This window comes from Balaenoptera musculus, chromosome X (genome assembly GCF_009873245.2).
Source record: "Balaenoptera musculus isolate JJ_BM4_2016_0621 chromosome X, mBalMus1.pri.v3, whole genome shotgun sequence".
Lineage (NCBI taxonomy): Eukaryota > Metazoa > Chordata > Mammalia > Artiodactyla > Balaenopteridae > Balaenoptera > Balaenoptera musculus.
The window spans coordinates 20,199,170-20,214,803 of NC_045806.1; the positions used below are offsets into that span (position 1 = coordinate 20,199,170).

Sequence of the window (15,634 nt, forward strand, 5' to 3'; positions counted from 1 at the left end):
GTATCAATTCAAGAGAGGCTGCAGTAGGTCCTTTAAGTGCAAGGTGTCAGGTGCTTAACCACTTAGTGCTTGATTACCAAATGCTTTCAGTGATTTTAGGTGTCTTCAAGGTCCTACTGTGAATATTTTCACAACCTATATTGTGTTTTATTACATCGAACAATTCCTGATCTCTGCTGTTCACACTTCCTTTGAGCCTTCACTTTTATCACACGAGAATTTTATATTGAATGTAATTCCAGTAAAATGATTTTTATCATACTGTTTTTTACAGCCTTCCATAAATGGATTTGAAGTACAAATTATTTTCCCTTTTTTAAAAACGCAAAAAAAAAGTATAGCTGACCTCATCTGTACAGTCATCTATAGAATAATCTTTGTTGGACTCCAGTAATGGTTTATTTAATATAATTAGTAGAACTAGGCCATCCTTTCCTTTTTTCCCGTCAAAGTTAAGTCTCTTTATGGACGAAAAGTAATGGCAAGAGGCTCTTTAAAAGTATCGATACCTAAACTACTTCTGGTTTTGTAAATTGAGCAAACATCTTTTTCGTTTATGTTCCTTGACACTTTTTTCTTAAGTGCTAGTGGACTTAGAAGTATTTGATGGTAATTATGGAAGAACTAACAAGAATGCTGACATTAGGTTGTGTTCATGTTGCTTACAGTTACATGGTTGATGAGACCCCGTTCTTGACATGCCATAGCATTCAAAGGAGGCCCTTGGAAACTACCTAAACGCTGGTTATCAATATTTTGAAATCACATTAGTGTAGGTATACAAGCTATTTCTCACTTTTTTTTTTTTGACTAAAAGTTCAAAGTTTTAATAATCCTCACTTTTTTTTTACTTGAAAAAATCATTAGTTTTATTTACCTTTCTGTGAATAGTCTATATCACAGCCCAGTAGAATTTTCTATAAATGATGAAGACATGTCAGTTATCATTTAATTGCTTGAAAAAAATCAAGGTTAAAGCCTTGAGAGGAAATTTACCATCAAGTACATTCTCAGAGATTACTTCTTTTTTACTACATTTTAAATTTTATTTATTTATTTATTTTTGGCTGCATTGGGTCTTCGTTGCTGCGCGTGGGCATTCTTTAGTTGCGGCGAGCGGGGGCTACTCTTCGTTGTGGTGCGCGGGCTTCTCATTGCGGTGGCTTCTCTTGCTGTGGAGCACGGGCTCTAGGCGCGTGGGCTTCAGTAGTTGTGGCACGCGGGCTTTAGAGCGCAGGCTCAGTAGGTGTGGCGCACGGGCTTAGTTGCTCCGAGGCATGTGGGATCTTCCCGGACCAGGGCTCGAACCCGTGTCCCCTGCATTGGCAGGCGGATTCTTAACCACTGCACCACCAGGGAAGTCCCTCAGAGATTATCTTACTGTACCTTTGCTATTCCTTTTTGAAAGCAATTTTATAATTGTAAGAGGTCTGAGGGAAAGGACAACTTGCATTCTGGTAGTTTTAAAAAGTTATGACAGGAAACTAAAATACAAGGCCTCTGTATTTGAAGAGATTTCACACCAATATGCTATTTGCCTTATAACTTTTGTTTTATTTACTGTTTAGAAGTATACTTAGTGGACTTCCCTGGCGGTCCAGTGGTTAAAACTCCGAGCTTCCAGTGCAGGGGGTGTGGGTTTGATCCCTGATCGGGGAACTAAGATCCCACATGCCGCGCAGTGCGGCCAAAGAATTTTAAAAAAAAATCAAAAAAATCTTTATCTAACATTTAGTGAATTGAACGAAGAAATATCATATCAGATTCGGATTAATGTAAAAGCTACATCATTTAGCGTTTAACTAGTAAGTTTTAAACATAATTTGGGTTCCAAGTTCAGTATGGAAAGAGTATAAAAATTTCAGTAACGAAAATGCAAAATACACATTTTTGGAGTTGATAAATGTTTTATTTACTCAAATACATATTTTTCTTTCTCTCCTAATTCTTTTTAAACTTTGAAAGACTTAAGTAGTTTGTAAAAAAACACCCAAATCCCAATTCTGCTCCTCCCTCTGTATTTTTAAAAGAATGTGAAAAATTCATTATTTATGAAACAATCACACAAGACATATTTCATAGACTCCCCAACTTTGAAACACGGATAGAGAGAAAATATACATTAAAAATTCATGTTCATTGCAATGTGCGAAACCAGTTTCAAAACATAACCCTTATTTTTTCCGCCGTAAACTAATAAAATCAATTAGACTCTCTGATTGAACGCTTATTTAGAAAAAAAATTAAACGGTTTGGTAGGTGCTCTAGGATAACCCTTCTCCCCCTCCTTTTGCCCACGCACCCATTTAGACTGGCAAGCCTATTTTCATTTTATTTCAAAGATTTTTTTTTTTTTAAAGCGAAGGCAGGGGACGGCGGGGGTTGCTAAATTTATCTTCTTCTCCAGCCATGGGGATGAAGAAAACACATTTACTGCGGGCGGGGGTCTGAGGGCCTGCAAACAACTCGAGCAGGCGCTTCGGCCAGGACCGGCGCGGAGAGGCGGTAGGTCTCCGGGGAGGGCCCGGGGGGCGGCCGCGGCCCACAGGAGATGGTGGGGGGCGGCCGGGCCGGGTGCGGGCCGCCTGCCTCTCCGTGGGGTCGGCGGACCACGGCCCCGCGCGGGCTTTACGGCCGAGGCGGCGGCAGCGGCGCGTGTGTAGCGGCGGCGGCGGGCGGGAGCGCGGAGGAGGTGGAAAGAAGGGGGGCGCTGTCACGGAGACTTCGGCCGCCGGAGACCCCGCCGCAGCGAGGCCACTGGGCTCCCCGGTCGCAGGGCGTGAGCGCGCCAACCGGGACACCAGGGAGACACACCGGGCGAAGGAGGGGGCCTATGTACCCTTCCGCATTTTCCTGGGTCTCTCTCCCGGGCGGTGACGTGACGTGCTGACGGCGGGCCCGTGCCGGGGAGCTGGGCCGCTTTTTGTCAGCTCCGAGCTCGGCCCCTCCTCCCTCCCTCCGCCCGCCCCACCAGCCGGAGCCCGGCCCAGTGCTCCAGAGAAAGGCCGGCCTGCAGCACCCGCCACCGTCGCCGACCGCCCGCACGCCCGTCCGGTGAGTTCCGGGCGCCGCCGCGGCCGCGGGGCCTAGCACGCGCGCAGGGGCCTGGTCCCGGCCTGGTCGGAGGCCCGCGTGGCGCCCTTCCGCGCTAGGCCGGGCGGTGTGGCGCGCGGCGCCGAGCAGGCCCCAAGGAGGCCGCAGTTAGGCCCGGGGAGGAGCCCGGCTGCCCCGAGCGGCGGCGAAGCTGCGCTCCGCAAACGGGCGGGGGTTGGGGGAGGGTCGGCCGGTGGCCCGGGACGCGGCCGATGGGCCCCGGGTCGGTGCCGCGTCCGGCCCGGGGCACTGCGCGGGGGCGAGGCCTGGCAAGGAGGCGAAGGCTGCAGGCGTGAGGTGAAGGCCGCAGGCCGGCCGGGCCGATTTTCGCTATGTAAATATCGGTGAGGGGGGGGAGGGATGGGGGACAAGATGGCGGCGGCTCGGCGCCTGCTGCAGGGGACGATTGAGGAGGTTGCTGGGAGGGGGAGCCGCCATCTTGAAGGCGGCGTCTGAAGAGAAAATTCCGCTACAGCCCGTAAGGGGGGGTCGGAGAGCGGGCGGCGGCGGTGGCGGTGGCGGCGGCTCCGGTGACGGGTCCCGGAGGCCCGGCACGGCAGCGTGTGCGCGCGGAGGGGGCGTGCTCGCTCCCCACAGCGGCCATTGCCCTCGCCGCCATGATGTGCGCTCGGGCTCTAGGCGCTCGGCGGCAGCGCCACCTTCCTGCCCTGCCTACCGCAGCCCCCGTGACTAGCTGCTGCTTCCGCTGCATTTTAGCCGAGCTGCCGCAGGCGGTCTTCGTCGGCGCCCAGGCGCTGGGGCCATCTCGTTCCTCAGCGTCCCCGGCCCCGCGCCTTTCCCCCGCCCTTGTACAGGTCACTTGAGGGTCCGCCCAGGCATGTGGACTCACCACGGCAAGTGGGACCCCAAGACATTTTATTTTTACCCCAGTGAAGTCACACGTGAATTAGAGTGCCTTAGATGCGGTTGTTTTCTAACAGTCACTGCCTTATCGAGTAAAGAAAGAAAGAAAGGAATAAAATTTTTTAAAAAAATTGATAGGAAAGAAGTTCTCAGTCTTTCATGTAGTAAGGGGAAAAGTGCAAATTGCACAGCACGGAAACGGAGAAATAAAAATTTTACGGAGTCGTTTGAATTTCATTAATTTGGAAACAACTTTCTAGAAAAGGTGCATTTAAGCTATTAGCGATCTGTTGGTAGTATTTACTTTTTTTCAGGAGTAAGAGAAGGGCAGAAGGTTTTATTTTCTTATTGAAGGACAACGTAATGTGATGCAGTATTTATTGTTCCTGTACCTGGTATGGTATTTAGTTTCTCTGTTTGATTTGAAAAATTCTAAGGTGGAATTCCACTCCTTAAAGTAGTTTTGATTGCATACTACACTACTGTGAACTCGGTGCTAGGTGCTCTGAAAGATTCAAAAGGTTCTTTTAATGCAGACGGTGGCTCCAAGAAGTTCGTTGTTCAGAGGCAGATGAGATGAGGTGAAATGCACTGAAGTGCTGCCGGGAAGGTACAGCCAATTATTGGGGTTTCAGAGGAAAACGAGGTTAGGTGACATTTCTAGGAGGTTACTGAAGGATGGGTAGGACTTTGTTAGACTGAGATGGGGGTGGGGAAAGGGCATTTCAAGGGTGAAGCTTCTTCAGAAAACAGCAAGTATGTGTAATTTGGCTGGAGTAGACGGTGTAGGTAGGGGAGTGGTGGCTAAATAAGGTAGACGGAGCTTGCTTTCCAGGTGGAGGGGCTTATACTCAATGGGGGAGGCCAGGGAGCCCTCAAGTAGTAGAGTGATGACGCACCTGAGCCCGGCTTTATAGTCACTTAGCCCTTCCATTGGCCTAGGAAGTTTCAAAGTTGAGAAATAGAGTAACAACCAGTGTTTCACTGCAGGAATGATTATCAAGAATGTTCAGAAGTTCAGATAATTTTGCTACTTTTTCAACAATTCATCTGTGGTAGGCAGCTGCTCCTTTTTTCTGTCCTAATTTCTCACTCCAAGTAACTTTTTGCTCAAGAGTTATTATAATCTCTGTAGTAAACAAATGGGGAGGGGTTTCTAGCTTTTCATTTACCGTGGTTGAAAATTACAGGACCAGTGCTGTGGGTTACTTTACGAAACTGAGGAATGAACCTGTAAGTATCCCCATGGTAATTTTTAAACAAGTCACAGTTTTGAAAAGTAGAAGAGCGATGATTAAAAAGGCAGCAGCCTTCAGGTGGTCTTTTTGGAATCCCTGTTCTTCTATCTGGTAAGAGGAGCCACCTTTTTGATTAAGAGGGTAATAACTAAGGCTGTTTGCTAAGCTAAGCCTTCTCATGTTTTGATTAATATTTGAACTATTCTCGATGCACATTTTGGGAATGTGTTTCCTAGAATTTTGATACGTAAATTTATAGGTAGCATAAGTATTCACCAGAAAGTTGTTTCAGTTTTTCCATTTTTCCTAAACTGCGACAGGTCAGAACAGTGATTGCTCCATGAGAGGAAGGGAAGGAACTGAATATTCTCATGTTTATCTTAGAGGGCTATGGTTTAGAAAAGTTTGAGACACAGTGCGTTCTAGGAGGCTGACTAGAAGCAAGTTGCTAAAGCAGTCTGTGGTTGTTGAGATGGTAAAGGTAAACATAAACTTGAAAGAACCAGTTGCTTTATATCTTGACAGCTGGGAAAGACATAGAATTCTAAAAGAGAATCATATTGCTGCACACGCAGTGCAGCAGCAGTACATGTTCCAGTACAGCAAGAGTGGATGATTTAAGATTAAGAGTTGGACTTCAGTCATATAGTTAAGAAGACAGGAGTGTAAGGTTTGGAAGGATTTCTGTCGGAAACAGTTAAAGTGCTTTTTGCCTGAAAGGGTGGTCTGGAAAACTGGTGGAACAACAACTATCTTGGATAAATGAGGTGTTGGTTTTTAATTTGTGTATCTTTCAGATAGATGCAAGTTTCCTTTTTAAAAGCATGCTCACAATGCAGTGAAGAAAAACTTTTTTCCACATTGCTTTTTGTAAATGCTTTGTCTCTCAACCTACCTGGACTTGTATTGCCACTTATGACCTTGTTTGTACTATTTGTGTTTATGCACACTGGCAGTTCCAGAGTTTTTCTTTTTTACTCTTAAACTCCTCAACCTGTCCTTGAAACCCCTCAGCCTCAGCAGAGATTACCTAATCTTTTACTTAAGCCAAAAAGATAGACAGCCATCTGATCTAAGCAATTGAATTTTCTTCCTTCCACTTCATATTCTTCCTTTGTCTCTCCCTAGGCTGTCCTCCTGTTCTTCACTTGTGGCAAGAATTGGCCTCCTTCAGGCCCAGATGCTCTGCCTGTGGGATCCACTGGTCCCAAAGGATGGAGCTCTGTCAGTGTGATTCTGCCACTTGCATCATTGCCCTCTAACTCTGCTGATGGCTTTCCCTCTCCTTATAAACATTCCTAGGTTTGCTCATCTTACAAAAACCTCAGCTGTCTTAGCTCTCCTTTCACCAGCATTTTCATTTCTTTGCATTCCACTATTCCTAGATCCACTGTTTCCCAAATTGGGAAACTTCTACAGCATGTCAGCAGGTGTGTTATATAAAAGTGTTCTTTGTTTCAGAAACTCTATACCTTCTCTGCCTTCTGTTATGGGATTTTCCTCAAGGTCAGTTGTCTACCCTGTTCTCTTGAATCTTCTTGCGTGGTTTTGGTGCCCTTTACCATGCCCATCCTCTAGTTTCTCTAGCATTGCCTACTGACCACCTCCTTTCAGGTGTCTTACTGTCTCAACATGGCTGAAACCAAATTTATCTGGAACATAGTAGATGCCCAGTACTATTTATTGGGAAAAAAACTTTTTTTTAAACGCAGAGCCCCTAAAACAACTCCTGCTTCTAGCTTTCTTTCTGCTTATGGCACCATCATTTTTCCAGGCTCATTCTTCTGTGTCATATAGCAATGTAGGTATGTTTTAATTTAGCATTTAACCTTTTATATTTTAGATCTGTATTTATATTTTTGTTATCTTTTCTAAACTCTGGATGTAGAGACAGGTTCTCATTTATCCTTGTCCCAGAGCATTACCTGGTACATGGTAATGACAGTTACCTAAAAGCAATTCTCTCAGTTTTGGGGTGCAGAGAATTTTGTGTAGTTGAATCGTTTTCAACTATTCAAGCATCTGTCTAGTCACTGTATCCTTTGAGCAAGGGGTGTGCGCAGTAAGGCATATGCCACATAAGCTGAGTAGCCCCCGCCTGCAGCACTTAAGCTTGGGGTTAGTATGGCCAGTGTATACTTAGTCCTGTCAAATTAGTTTTCCAAAGAAATTTTTATAAAATCCAGGAATCTTGTAACTATATTTTACTCAAAGGGAGGTAACATTTTAAGGAAGCTACGTGGCCTTGAAGAATACAGCCATTAGGATTGAAAAAATATTTAAAATTTTAAAATTATGAAATATTTCAGAATTACTGAAAGGCAGGTATCGCCTAGATTTAACAGATCTTAATATTTTATTACATATTTGCTTCGTAACTTTTTGTGTGTTTAAAGAAAGAAAACCTCACAGATTGAAGAGTGCCTCCCTATCCCATTCCTGTCTTTTCTTTGCCAGAAATAACCACTGTCCTAATATGTATGTACCACAAACAATGTCAAGTACTGCTTTATGTGTTTTAACTTTACATAAATGGTATCATACTGTGTTTATCATTTTATATATATATTTTTTCACTTAGCAATGTGTTTTTGAGATTTATTTATGTTGTATGTAGATCTAGTTTAGCGGTTCTCAAGAGTGTGCTCCAGGAATTCCCAGGGATCCCTGAGATTCTTCCAGCCTCATTCTTTTGTACACTGCACAAGTACTGTACAGAGCCTCCACGAAACGTGATGTCATGATAGATTGAACACAGACGCAGTTATGGGAATCCAGCTGTCCTCTATTAAGCCTGTCCTTGAAGAGATTTGCAGAAATGTAAAACAGTGCTACTCCTTTCACAATTTTTTGTTTTGAAAAATAGTTATTTAAAAATGTTCATGTTTTTATACAGTGGGTTTATTTTTTATGAATACTTTTAAGGTGTCTGAGATTTAATTTCTAATATAAACATCTCTAGATAGAACCCACATAAACAAAAACTCTTTGAGGTCCTCAATTTTTGAGTGTAAAGAGGTCCTGAGTCCAAGAAGTTTGAAAACTACTGATCTAGTTCATTCATTTTACTTGTATTTTAATGTATAAATACACTGTGGTTTATTCATCTATTCTTAGGGAGGGGCCATTAGGTTGTTAGCAGTTTTCTGCAATCTCACAACAATGTTGTTGTGAGCATCCTTATATGGGGTTCTTCTCTCTTGGGATTATAGAAGTAGAGTTGCTACATTCAAGAGTCTGTGCATTTGTCAGCTTTACTGGGAATTGCCAAATGTCAAATTGTGTTCCATTCGACACGCCCATCAGCTGTGTATGAGCCTCTGTTTCTCCAGACCACTGCCAAAAGATTAGACTTTGCAGTTTTTTCCGATCTTTTAGGTATAAATGGTATCTGATTGCTGTTTTCATTTTGCATTTCTTAGATTACTCGTGTTGTTGAGCCTTTTTTCCCACGTATTATTAGCCATTTGAGTTTTCTGTGACTTGCTTGTGCCTATCCTTGGTCCATTTTTTATTGGATTGTTGCCTTTTTCTCATTGGTTTATGGTTATTCTTTTTATATTCTGAATACTAATGGCTTGTAGTTTTATACACTGAAAATACCATTTCCTAGTCTGTGGCTTATTCTTTAGCTTTGTTTATGGAATATTTTTTTGTGTAGGACTTTTTAATGTGAAAGTAGTCAGTTTCCTCAGTTCTTTTTCATTTATGGTTTATGTTTTCTTGTATCTGCAAGAAATTCTTTTCCTGCCCCAAGGTCATAATGATTCTGTGCTTTTTCATATTTAGGTCATTAATTCATCTGGAATTTTTTTCTCTATTGTGTGATATAGGGATCTGATTTTATCTTTTTAATATGAATTTGCCAAGTAGTTCAGCCTTTCTCCTCACTAATTTGTAATGCAACTTGTGAAGTTTATCGTATTCTCACATATATACATCTGTTTCTACTTTCTTCTGATTTCATGGGTCTGTTTGACTATATACCTATACCACTCTGATTTAACAATGATGGCTTTATAGTTAAATCTTAATAAGTGTTCTTTTTCTTCAGAGTTTTAAAGCTATTCTCCTTCCTTTGTTTATTTTTGGGTCAGTTTGTTGGTTTCTATGAAAAACTGTTGGATTTTTATTGTATTTGCATCAAATTTACAGAATAATATATAGATACATATAGATGTATGCTAAGTAGTGGAGCTGGGGTCTGAATCTGGGCATAGTCTACTGCTTTTCATAAAGCTCTTGCACAACTTTTGTTAGATTTTTTGCTAGAAAAAAATTTTGTATAATTTTTGTTATTGTGAATAGGATTTTCTTTTAGATACTGTTTCTGTATTGATCATGTAACCTTGCTGAACTTTCGTATTACCATATTTCATAGATTCTGAAGTACATCCCGCCCCCATTTTAATATGTCAGAGATTCATATAGATCTTCATTTGATGGTGTCCTATAATCACTGTTGTCCAGGTAGCAGTCATGATGTAGTTATTGTTTTTACATGCACATACTTGGTCAAGACTCTTCATTTTGTCATCACTTAAATGAGTATGTGCATTGTTTTAATTGTGTTTTAATTTCACACCCAACAATACAACTGAAGGCAGAAGGAATTGTGAGGTGGGTGTCTTACTGGAAAGAAAATCACATAGATAATTATGGAGCATTTTAAGAAATGCTGCATCACCAGCACTCTTGTTGGTAGAGGACAATATTGTTAGGAAAGATTGAATAGCTATGAGTAGAAAAGCATTCCATAGTAGGACCCTGAATGTGAAGTTTTAGGAGTACTCTACCAATTTCTTTTTTTTTTTTTGCGTTTCATCATTTATTTAATGTTTAAGCTCTCACACTAGATTTTTACATGCTGGTGACCACTGACAAATTATTTCTCCCACAGAACTATAACCACATGTTCGCGGACAGTATAAATATATGGTTGAGCTAATGTTAATACACATCACCATTTTATCAATTACATAATAAAACAAATTGTCAAATATCCAAATATTAAGTTACACAGCTCAAAAAGCATATAAAATATTAAATGTCTTCTCAATTCATTAGCAGAAGCCCCTTTTTTTTTTTCAAGAGAGGTTGGGAATCACACTTCAAACAAAAATAAAATGGTAAACAACTTCAGATAAGTTTGAAAGAAAATTACAAGAATTTCAGAAATTTTATGATTAAGAATTTTTAGCTACAATAACAAAGTATTTCCACCTTTTAAAAAATATTTACTAAATTAAAGCACATATTCTACATGTTCTGCACAAGACAAAGACAACATTTTACTAAAAATATTTAATAGCCCCCTCCCATTCTTTTTTCAGGCCCTCCCTGTAGGTTGTACCCCAAAGTGCAAACATTAAAATTAACTGTAAGGCTTTTTTGTCTGGAGACATTAAAGACATGTGCTTCTTTTACAATGTAGATTTTCAAAATGGAGGTCTTCTATTACAGCACAAAATGAGATTTATAGAAAGACATTAAATAATCACTGTAAGACTTGGTTAATTAAAAAAAACCAAAATGAGCAAATCTGATGTATACTGGTATGAATGTGGAAGACGTAAGCATATTGTGAGCAAATAACATTATAGGCCCTACTTTCTATGTTTGAAATGATGGAAGGAATAAACCACATAAGGTCCAGAGTTTTCTTAGTTCCTGGGATTTTAGTTCTATGTGATACTAAAAACATACAAGTATTGTGCTGGGTATTTTGGCACCTAGTCTTTCTAAATTTCTTATATATTGGTAAGATTCTGGCATGGAAACAGATTTAAAGACATGACTCAATACTGCATGATTTCAGGAAAGGTCAATTGGTACAAACGATAATAAGCACATTTTAAATGCTGAACAGCAAGAATCCTTTGCTAAGTGTCCAAGGAGGTTGATCATAACCCAGACATAGAAGTTGCAATTCTGCCAGGCTTGTGGCCTGGTAAAACTGCTTTTCGACACTCCTATGGAAGCTTCATCAGACTTCACAAAGCCAACGTGCTGGCTAACATGTACAACAAATTCCGTCCTGTCTAGGTTCCACTTCCAAGCAATGGCGTCAGGCACCCCAGTTTTATTGAAAGCAACAGTTGTTCCTATGACCATTGGAGTTTTTGAAGCACAGCCGCATTTTAGGACGATACTCCTCCAAATACAAAAGTTGCTTGCTGTTGAAAGCTCCACGCTGCTTTTGTCTTAGCAACTGTACTGCATCTTCATGTTTCATTCCACCTTCAATTAATGCTAGGGCGACAAGCACTGGACCTCTCCCAAGGCCGCCAACACAATGAACGGCAATACAACAACCAGGGTCTTCATGGAAGTTAATTTTCAGGAGACTTAACCAATCATCAACAGTCTGGTTAGATGGTGGTGCGCCATCATCAAAAGGCCAATTGAGAACATGGATGCTTTCTTTCTCCACAAGAGTAGTGTCATAAGTTGCTTCACATATTCTTGCTATTGTGGTAAATCCATGCTTCTTAAGTTCCTCTATAAATTTGTTTAAGGTCGCATTGGTTGGATTAAGAAATCTCATGTTCTTATAAGTGACTTCCACAGGAGCTGGGCGGTTCATTCGAGCCATGTTAATTTAGTTAAAAAAATACCCAGTAGGTTTATGAAAGAATTTATAAACTTGAATACAGAAATGATGCAAAGAAACTGAGTCTACTTCAGTACACTCCACTTGAAATTCTCAGTGCTTTTGAGTATGAAGTTGAGAGTAATGGGAAATGAAATGAACCTCCTAACAAGAAGCAGCAATTCTTCAATTCAGTGATACTGAGGCAATAGAAAGGAAGTGCACTGAGCTTTACCCCATCCAGGTCAGAACTCTTGTAAAAACTGCTCTGTGTGGGCTTCCCTGGTGGCGCAGTGGTTGAGAATCTGCCTGCTAATGCAGGGGACACGGGTTCGAGCCCTGGTCTGGGAAGATCCCACATGCCACGGAGCGGCTGGGCCCGTGAGCCACAACTACTGAGCCTGCGCGTCTGGAGCCTGTGCCCCGCAACGGGAGGGGCCGCGATAGTGAGAGGCCCGCGCACCGCGATGAAGAGCGGTCCCCGCACCGCGACGAAGAGTGGCCCCCACTTGCCGCAACTAGAGAAAGCCCTCGCACGAACCGAAGACCCAGCACAGCCAAAAATAAATAAATAAATAAAAATAAAAGTAGCTATAAAATTAAAAAAAAAAAAACAAAAACTGCTCTGTGGATTTCAGTTCAACACTTCTGTGTCCAGGTTAACCACTCATATGGGAGCTTCTTGGTAGAGTAGTAATGAATTTCTACAGTTCATTTGTCTGCACAGAAGTTGTGCTGTGCCTGGCAGTAATCTCCACTGCCCTTCAGAAACTCCATAAATGTATGACCAAGAACACCACGGAACTGAGGAATATGTCTACTCATTGAAGATTGAGGCCTAATCATACAGCTGGTCCTGAGGTGGCGGTGGTGGCAGGGCCAGGGCGGCGGCTTTGCGGGTATCGGCAGGGTCACCGGACTCCCAATTTCTTTTGCTGCTATTTTTTCTTCTATATATCCACAGGATATGATGAAAATATGTCTAAATAAGTCTAAAAGAATTGTCTTGATAAATCTAAAATGAAATTTCTAGGTAATAAAGTATAGCATCAGTTTAACTGCCAGGATATTTTTCTTAGATGTAGGTAAAACAAGGATGCATCTTAAAATAGGCGATATTTTTAGATTCAATGAAATGTGGGAGTAATAACAGTTTATTACAGTTTATAATTCTTGTATTTTCTGAATACATAGGTGTGTGTGAGTAAAGATGTTTTATTTTCCATTCCTTTTTGCCTCCTCTTTCTTTTTTGTTTGTTTTCTTTTTCTTCTACTTCACTGACTAATGCCTCTAGCACAGAGTTGCGTGAAAGCATTGATAACAGACATCATTGTCCACGTGCTTTAATGGAGTGCTTCTAATATTTTATCATTAAGTGTGATATTTTCGTGGTTTTTTTTTTTTTGGAGGGAGGAGATATTTATTAGTTTATGTTCTCTTTTACTTAGCATTTTAGAGTTTTCGTTGATTTTTTTAAATGTTTTTGCAGCCTCTATTCGTGTGATGAATTGTATTCATAGATTTTGTATTTTAAACTGTCTTTGGAGTTCCTGGATATTTGCATCCTTTTGTTATTGCCATGTACTTTTTCTTTTTATGCTAACTTCTTTTTTTTTTTTTTTTTTTTTTTATTTTTATTTTTTTTTTTTTTTTAAACTTTTTTTTTTAAACTTATTTATTTATTTATGGCTGTGTTTTGGTCTTCGTTTCTGTGTGAGGGCTTTCTCTAGTTGCGGCAAGTTGGGGGGCCACTCTTCATCGCGGTGCGCGGGCCTCTCATTATCACGGCTTCTCTTGTTGCAGAGCACAGGCTCCAGACGCGCAGGCTCAGTAATTGTGGCTCACGGGCCTAGCTGCTCCGCAGCATGTGGGATCTTCCCAGACCAGGGCTCGAACCCGTGTCCCCTGCATTGGCAGGCAGATTCTCAACCACTGCGCCACCAGGGAAGCCCATGCTAACTTCTTAAGATGTGTTGCGGAATAATTCTTCTCCTTTGAAACAAGTTGTATTTCATAGAGATGATCTGTTTCTGGAAACTTAGAAGTCATCTGTGAAACTGTCTTTGCCTGGTGTCTTTTTTTGTGAGTTGTTTTTAGATTAATAGTTTGTTTCATGGTGATAAGTGTTTTTGGCTTTTCTTTTTTTTTTTTTTTAAACATCTTTATTGAAGTATAATTGCCTTACAATGGTGTGTTAGCTTCTGCTTTATAACAAAGTTAATCAGTTATACATATACAATATGTTCCCATATCTCTTCCCTCTTGCATCTCCCTCCCTCCCACCCTCCCCATCCCACCCCTCTAGGTGGTCACAAAGCACCGAGCTGATCTCCCTGTGCTATGCGGCTGCTTCCCACTAGCTATCTATTTTACATTTGGTAGTGTATATATGTCCATGACACTCTCTCACCCTGTCACATCTCACCCCACCCCCTCCCCATATCCTCAAGTCCATTCTCTAGTAGGTCTGTGTCTTTATTCCCGTCTTGCCACTAGGTTCTTCATGGCCTTTTTTTTTTTTTTTTTCCCTTAGATTCCGTATATATGTGTTAGCATACTGTATTTGTTTTTCTCTTTCTGACTTACTTCACTCTGTATGACAGACTCTAACTCCATCCACCTCATTACAAATACCTCCATTTCATTTCTTTTTTGGCTTTTCTTAAGTTGCTGTTATTTATACAAAATGAACTGTATTCTAGAAAAATATAAAATTTCAAATATGTTGGTATAAAATATAGGCTACTCTAATGACTTTAAAGTGTCTAATTTCATTAATTTGTTCCTTTTTTTTCTGATGAGTACTGCCAATAACTTGCCTATATTAAGGCTTTTCAAATAGTTCTTTTTATTGACCATTTCTCTTTCTGCTCCATGTGGTTAATATTTCTTTCTTTCTATTTTATTTGCATTTATTCTGACATTTAAAAAATTTAAGTTGGAAGTTTAGCTCATTAGTTTTAACATCTTTATTGGAGTATAATTGCTTTACAATGGTGTGTTAGTTTCTGCTGTATAACAAAGTGAATCAGCTATATGTATACATATATCCCCATATCCCCTCCCTCTTGCGTCTCCCTCCCACCCTCCTTATCCCACCCCTCTAGGTGGTCACAAAGCACCGAGCTGATCTCCCTGTGCTATGCGGCTGCTTCCCACTAGCTATCTATTTTACATTTGGTAGTGTATATATGTCCATGCCACTCTCTCACTTCGTCCCAGCTTACCCTTCCCCCTCCCCGTGTCCTCAAGTCCATTCTCTACGTCTGCATCTTTATTCCTGTCCTGCCCCTAGGTTCTTCAGGACCAATTTTTTTCTTTTTAGATTCCATATATATGTGTTAGCATGCGGTATTTGTTTTTCTCTTTCTGACTTCACTCTGTATGACAGACTCTAGGTCCATCCACCTCACTACAAATAACTCAATTTCATTTCTTTTTATGGCTGGGTAATATTCCATTGTATATATGTGCCACATCTTCTTTATCCATTCATCTGTCAATGGACACTTAGGTTGCTTCCATGTCCTGGCTATTGTAAATAGTTTAGCTCATTAGTTTTTAATCTCTACTCTTATATGCTTTTAAAACTATAAAATTTCCTCTGAACTGTAACTGGTACTGTGAATTTTATGTGAATTGATTTTTTATTATTTAGTTCTAAATATATTGTGGTTTTTATAATTTTCCTATTGCTCATTGAATTATTGAGACTCTTCAAATTTAAGGGAATTTTTTTTGGGAGGTGTTATTACCTCAGTGACATTTATTTCTAATTTTACTATATTATAGTTGGGGGACATTGATTAATAATTTGTATTTCTCTATACTAACAACAAACAACTT

The 15,634-nt window shown here is 40.9% G+C and overlaps 2 protein-coding genes across 5 annotated transcripts in view; one reads left to right on the top strand and one right to left on the bottom strand.

The window, feature by feature from the left end:
* Positions 1 to 1,943: 1,943 nt before the first annotated feature.
* ZFX (zinc finger protein X-linked) overlaps positions 1,944 to 15,634 on the top strand; it is a 67,658-nt gene continuing 53,967 nt past the window's right edge. For 3 of the 4 annotated variants that reach the window (XM_036839460.1, XM_036839462.1, XM_036839461.1), the window contains exon 1: positions 1,944 to 3,054. The gene's annotated coding sequence lies outside the window, so the exon portion shown is untranslated. The remainder of the gene's footprint in view (positions 3,055 to 15,634) is intronic. The other variant, XM_036839458.1, reaches the window with a different exon arrangement.
* LOC118888452 (protein tyrosine phosphatase type IVA 1-like) lies at positions 10,907 to 12,023 on the bottom strand. Its single transcript, XM_036839463.1, is given in 2 exon segments — positions 10,907 to 11,390; positions 11,392 to 12,023. Coding segments are annotated over 2 exon segments (780 nt in total). The 5' UTR covers positions 11,791 to 12,023; the 3' UTR covers positions 10,907 to 11,009.